General features: G+C 33.7%; 1 protein-coding gene across 1 annotated transcript in view; it reads left to right on the forward strand.

Moving 5' to 3' along the window:
• The first annotated feature begins 1,372 nt into the window (after window positions 1-1,372).
• Window positions 1,373-6,565, forward strand: part of LOC111396245 (choline/ethanolaminephosphotransferase 1-like) — a 6,596-nt gene continuing 1,403 nt past the window's right edge. The window contains exons 1-13 of the mRNA XM_023022612.1: window positions 1,373-2,330; window positions 2,797-2,872; window positions 2,986-3,008; window positions 3,084-3,184; window positions 3,666-3,760; window positions 3,867-3,935; window positions 4,254-4,323; window positions 4,803-4,866; window positions 4,955-4,995; window positions 5,078-5,162; window positions 5,528-5,590; window positions 6,045-6,103; window positions 6,222-6,274. Coding sequence (XP_022878380.1) covers window positions 2,238-2,330; window positions 2,797-2,872; window positions 2,986-3,008; window positions 3,084-3,184; window positions 3,666-3,760; window positions 3,867-3,935; window positions 4,254-4,323; window positions 4,803-4,866; window positions 4,955-4,995; window positions 5,078-5,162; window positions 5,528-5,590; window positions 6,045-6,103; window positions 6,222-6,274 — 892 coding nt within the window. The 5' untranslated portion in view covers window positions 1,373-2,237. The remainder of the gene's footprint in view (window positions 2,331-2,796; window positions 2,873-2,985; window positions 3,009-3,083; window positions 3,185-3,665; window positions 3,761-3,866; window positions 3,936-4,253; window positions 4,324-4,802; window positions 4,867-4,954; window positions 4,996-5,077; window positions 5,163-5,527; window positions 5,591-6,044; window positions 6,104-6,221; window positions 6,275-6,565) is intronic.

Here is a 6,565-nt window from a genome sequence, read left to right on the forward strand (position 1 = left end):
TAGTCTAGCAACATTGGAAAGCCTTTCGATGCACCTCCTTCTGAAAATGGGTAGCACAATTTTCTACGACAAACAGATTCTCAATGCTTTTTAAAATCCAAATTATTTCCATGAGCCTCTGTATAAGTTATTGTATGTGTTCTCTCTCTCTCTCTCTCTCTCTCTCTCTCTCTCTCTCTCTCTCTCTCTCTCTCTCTCTCTCTTGCCAATTAATAAACTTATTTTATTTCGCCCTTGTCTGAGCCCCATTTCTTTCCCTTTTAACTTTAACTTTAATTATTATTATTGAGGTAATAGATTTTGGAATGGTGATCTTTTGAAAAATGTGTTGTTAAAAGTAAGGAATAATTTTGGTTTTACGTGTAAAATTAATTTATTGGGAGAGTTTATGATTGAAAATGAATTTTGGAAAAAAAGAGTTTTGGGAAAACGGTTCTCAAACACAAACTTCAATTGATGGAATTTTTATTGTTGAAGTTCAGTTTCCTGTCTTTCATTCTCTTCCTTTTTTCATTTGTATGTGAATATGGATGCCAATTGCCAAGTTGAATGTTTTTTAAAATTAATTTACAAAGATGAATTTGTTAATTCCTTTTTTCCCATATCATTTCTTGTAGTTTTCGTATTTTATGGTTTCAGTTTGTAACTTTTGAATTGCAACTTAAAATGTAAGTAGGTGCTGCTGTCTTTGCTTCACCAACAAATTTAAAATTTTCAATTTTGTTTGATTTTTCTGCTCTCTCCAATCGTGGATTAGCGTTTCCTCTTTTATCTTCCTGGGTTGGATTTATTGGGAGGGGATATGGGTTACGATGGAAAGAATTCTTCTAACTGGGAATCATAGTTATCCATGTTAAGGTTTATTTATTTATTCATATTTTTTTTCTGGACACTCCCCACTCTCATGTATAGACATTATATGATGCATTACTGTTATAAAGTAGAAAAATTGTATAAAGTGATAATTTTTTCCCTTGTTTCCCATCTAAACAGAAAGCAATGCTCTATAGTAGTGCTTCGATGATTTAGTACATTATGATCAGGATGAAGATATTATGTTTTCAATGCCATGGATAGAATTGTTATTGTGCTATTTTCAAAATTTTGAGTGTAACAATTATTTGACAGTAGGAGTCTACTGCAGTGCTTAGATATGATTGTCAGATAACTTTGCAGCATCTGTAATCAGTAAAGAAGTTTCACACTATATTCAGATTTCGAATTTCACGGTTTTATTAAAAGCTTTCTACAATTATCATTCAGTACTCTTGCTGACCACTTCTAATCTGATCTTGAATGTTTTATGACATGTTTCTTATTCACCGATACAATCAGTGTTTGGTTTTTATTAAAATGTAGATATAATCTTCATAAAGTCCATCCTGATGAAACTGTTGTATTTATTTTATCATTTGTTTTAATGTTTTGATAATTGATGGTGATGGGTCTTGTTGACTCATAAATACTCTGAATTTATGTATGGCAGTGTGCTAGTTAAAACTTTGTCTGTAGATGTAGTTTGAGGAAAGGGGAAAGGTTGAATATATGGAGATTTATTTAGAGAACGAGTCTGTGCATTTTATTATCGCAATTATCACAAGCCTCATATTTAGCTTGGCACTGACTAAAGGAGGGAAGGTGTTCAATCACTGACCTATATGAATCCCGTGAAAGAGATCATTTGAATTTTTTGATGGTGAGAGTGGTACATACTGTCATATGCATATGCCTTGCCTCCTTTTCGCCCTTTCAACAGGTAAGCTGGTGTTCATGAATCATGATTTTGGTTGATGTATTTGGTGGGGTTCTTGGGGGAATGAAAGAAACAGTGGAATAATGAGAGCCCAAAGGGTTTGTATTGATTGAATGAAAAGATTACATAAACTGGAATGATAAATTGCAGCCTTTCAAGAGGGCTGAGTCTCTCCTATATCTCGCTTAATCACAGAAGTCTTGCCACTTCTCTTCTCATGCCTACTATTTATAAGTATGTTAAAACAGATTTTGGTTACAACATAGCCTTCCCAACAGACTTAGTTACTGCCCCCACTCACTCCATTCTTTTTGAATCTTCTAAAATAAGTGTGCGTGATTGGGGGCCTATCTGTATTTTATTTAGATAACAATCCATCTTGAAAGTTTGTGTGTTAATGTAGTGGCAAATGGTTCGGTCGTTAAATATTAGTTTTAGCGTTGGAACTTTTCTTTTGACTGTTGTTATTCTTTTCTCATTATAGATGCTTCTTTTGCAGATATATTCACCTAAATTGGATTCACCTCCTCCAAGATGGGTTAATTTTGTCCACGGCTTACTTCTGTTCTTATATCAAGTATGTTCAGGTTTCTATAAGCACTGTTTCAGTTTTTATTTGGTGAAATTGTCTGTGCTTGTAGGACATCTTATACCTGTAAGTAAATTACACTAATTTGGTGTGGAGAGGATAATTCTATTTGCAATACAGTGTTTTGGTTACAATTGTAGTTTGGAGGTCTTTAGGTCAATTTTGTATATTGTTTATGTGTGGTCATTTTCAGTTAGGTGCCTTAAAAATGTGATTCAGGTATTGTTTATGTTCTGCTGTGACCTCACTCGCATGGTAGACAAAATTTTCTGGATACTCTGACATCCATACGTACAATACCCTAATCATCTATTACTTATTTACTTAACCTTAAAATCATGAGTAATGTTCTTTGTTTTGCTAAATTCTTGGACATTTTAAATATGATTTTGACTGAGAGCTTCTTCCTGTCTTCAGTATTTCTTTTAACTTTTTACTTTTAAATACATGCAAGACTTTTGATGCTGTTGATGGAAAGCAAGCAAGAAGAACAAATTCCTCTAGTCCATTGGGAGAACTTTTTGATCACGGTGATGTTCCTTTTCTTTTTTTCTTTTTTATCTCGTTTTTCATCACTGCATTCTTCTTGGTTTACATGATTGGTAAATTCTTAACAAATATCTCTGCCTCTGCAACTTTACAGGATGTGATGCTCTTGCATGTGCGGTATGTTTCATCTTTTTAGTTATTTTGTAGATGTTATGGAGTGAAATAGTATTGAGTTTCGTTGTGAATGTTTAGTTTGAAGGCTTGGCCTTTGCGAGCACCGCAATGTGTGGACGTGATGCATTCTGGTTCTGGGTTATATCAGCTGTTCCTTTTTACTGTGCTACATGGGAACAGTAAGTGGACAACAAACGCTGGATTGCATGAATTTGTTTTTTCATTTGTTTTCACTATTAGCAAGTATAGAACTTTTGCGTTCTCCTCCCCTTTTACTCTTTTAGTGGGAAGCATTAGTCAGTAATCTTTATACATATCCTCAATTAAATTTAGTTCTCTATGGGTCCTAAAGACGTGAGAATAGTTTTTTAGTTGTTAGATAAGATAAATTGCTGCAAAAAAATGTTTTCTCATTGCTATAGAGTAAACCTTACAAAATACAGTTTGGACTCTCAAACAGTTGCTTAAATTACTTACTTATATGTTTTTGATGATTATTATGATGTTTTCCAGCATTCATTTTTCTGGATCATGTATTTTTTTATTTATTATGGAAATTTGCATGTTCTGAATTCTATTTTTCTTACCGTGAACCAGTCCCAGATTTCTTTACATTGTTATGCCTTTATTGATTTTATTGATATTGCCTAATTTGTGCAGCTATTTCACCAATACCCTCATTCTTCCAGCGATAAATGGACCTACTGAAGGCCTTATGTTGATATATGTGGTTCATTTCTTCACAGCTATTGTTGGTAATGCTTTGGTCACTTCACTTCTCTAAGCACTTTGGTTTCCGTACTTGTGTTTATCTACATGCAACCATACATAATGAGTTTGAGTTTCTATGCTTCTTTTTAGGTTCTGAATGGTGGGCCCAACATTTTGGAAAATGTATCCCTTTCTTGAGTTGGATTCCAATTATAAATGGTGAGTCTCCCATAATAAAGAGAAGGAACAGGAACAGAAAACAATTCAATGGCTGATAATAATCGAAGCAAATGTATCGCTCCAATATGCATGTTTTCGTCTTAATTATTTTGTTCTTTATATTCTCATTTGCCAAATGGTTTTAAACTGTATTGCTTAGCATTAGATATTATAGTTAGGCTCACTGTTCCTGGTTCGTTCTTTTAGCATATTCATCATTGTTCCTGGTTTGGGATTTTTGGATTGCACCTTCTTTTTGTTATTTTATATGATATTTATATTCTACTTATCATCTCTTTCCCTTTTGTTTATCTACAGAAGTGCCAATGTATAAAGCCGTATTGTTTCTGATGATAGTCTTTGCTGTTATACCAACAGTCTCATTTAAGTGAGTATTTTCTTTATTTAAGAGGGAACTAAGCTATTTTATCTGTCCTCTGACAAGAAGTTGCATATGTGTTGGAGTATCTATTTTATAATCCTCGGATGTTCTATGCTTCATAGATTCTGTTACTCTTAAATTTCAAAGTTTATTTCACATGACCTATTATGCAATTTGAGTAATTAGATTTATGTTATAATTCCATAAAAAGGAATGCTTTATAAGAGAAGTAAATAATTAAAAGAATCTGTCAGAAATTGATTTCAGTCAATGTTTTTATTGCTCAACCATGCCTTTTTAAATTAAAAAGCAAGATGCATGTAGAAAGGAACTCTTGATAATTTAAAACAGTGCTTATTTTCATTGTAAGCATTAAGTTTAAACATCTTAGAAAATTGTCTACGCTCTAGTTTACTTGCTGCTTCTGCATTTTTGTGCAATAGCAAGCTCGAGTAAACTTTTAAGTTAACATGGTTTATTTTCAGTGTGTACAATGTTCATAAGGTTGTTCAAGCAAGAAAAGGAAATTTGCTGCTAGCTCTGGCAATGGTATATATATTTGACACATGGACAGTACCTTTTTTTAATGTTTCTTTTGTAGTTTCTGAATTAACAATTCGTTTTCATTTTTTGCCAGCTCTATCCATTTATTGTGCTATTGGGTGGAGTCCTTATATGGTATGTCTCTTTCTTTCTGATTTGCCATCTCTCTTGCTTCAACTACATTTCATATGCTCTATTATCGTGCGTATCTTTTCAGGGATTATTTATCTCCTACTGATCTAATTGGCAACTATCCGCATCTGATCGTAGTGGGAACTGGACTAGCATTTGGATTTCTTGTGGTAAGAGAACTGTAGTTGATTGTCGTAGCCTTGTGATTATCTCGATCTTGTTAATAAAATTCTTCTGCAAGAAATACTGTTATATTTACTGGAGTGTGAGGTACTGTGATTATTTAGCGCCTAAGAGACTATTCTTCGCTTTCAAAACTTGGAAATAAGCTCTTATATCCAGTGAATGTATGACACTTGAAATGCTATGGTTTAGGTATATTTCGTCATTATGGTTCATGTTCACGCTTTTACTATTGTATATAGATTATTAAGTTGGTTCGTGAAATACTGAAATTCCTGCTTAGCACTGTGCCTGTATCCTTATGGCTAATGAACTTATCTCATGTTGTTGCTAAGAAATCACTGTTCTGCAGGGAAGGATGATTCTGGCTCACTTATGTGATGAACCCAAGGGCTTGAAAACTAATATGTGCATGGTACGGGTATCTTCTGGTCGCATATTCTGAAATAGTAGATGATGTGATTGTGTGATTATCTTTCTGCATAAAGTGCTTCTCAGATGCAAAAGGGCCTAAATGTTAATGATATGGATTTTACAGGATACTGAATTATTATATTTGGAGTTATGTTTCCTGAACTTGCATTGTATTTCTGTTGGTGTTTCTTGAACCTTGTCTTGTCGATGCAATATAGAGTTCAAAATACTATCAAGTTCTTTAAAGAGAATGTATAAAATTGTGACTGTGACTTGGTACACTTTCTATTCATTGTTTTTGCATATTTGTGTGCGTGGCACCATTTTCCAATCTAATACTTAAAATTAAGAATTGCCTTGAATTTGAGGAGTGGCTACGTGTAGCATATATTTTTATGCCACATGATAGCCACTTGTATACTCGATCTTCTTTGATTTAATGTTATCTTTTGCAGTCTTTGTTTTATCTGCCTTTCGCCATTGCAAATGCACTCACTGCCAGACTAAATGACAGGTGTGGTGATTCTCTCAGCTTATAAATGTCTTTTATGTTCACATTTTCAAGTAGAAATTGGAGGATATGGAATATTGATTTGATTTTGATCCCTCATGATATTTTTTGATCGTCGCAGAGTTCCTCTAGTTGATGAGTTTTGGGTTCTTCTTGGTTACTGTGTATACACAGGTAGGGCATTCCTACACTAATGAGATAATGTTAATTCAAGCATGCAGATATACGGTTGACCTCTTAATTTACTTCTTTCGATTTATCCTCACTCTAAGTAGAAAGGAAGAGCATCCTGAACACATTTATTTTAATTGCTAGTTCTGTTATTCAATTTCAGTTTTTAATAGAAACCTGTGGTTACTTGTACCTTAAACTGCCCTGATTCTGAGTTTGGTTTATTGCTCGTATAATCTGGCTTCTTATCCTGAACTTTCATTCTTGGCCCTTGTTTGAGTCCCTTTTAAAGGG

Source organism: Olea europaea, chromosome 6 (assembly GCF_002742605.1).
Source record: "Olea europaea var. sylvestris chromosome 6, O_europaea_v1, whole genome shotgun sequence".
NCBI classification, from domain to species: Eukaryota; Viridiplantae; Streptophyta; class Magnoliopsida; order Lamiales; family Oleaceae; genus Olea; species Olea europaea.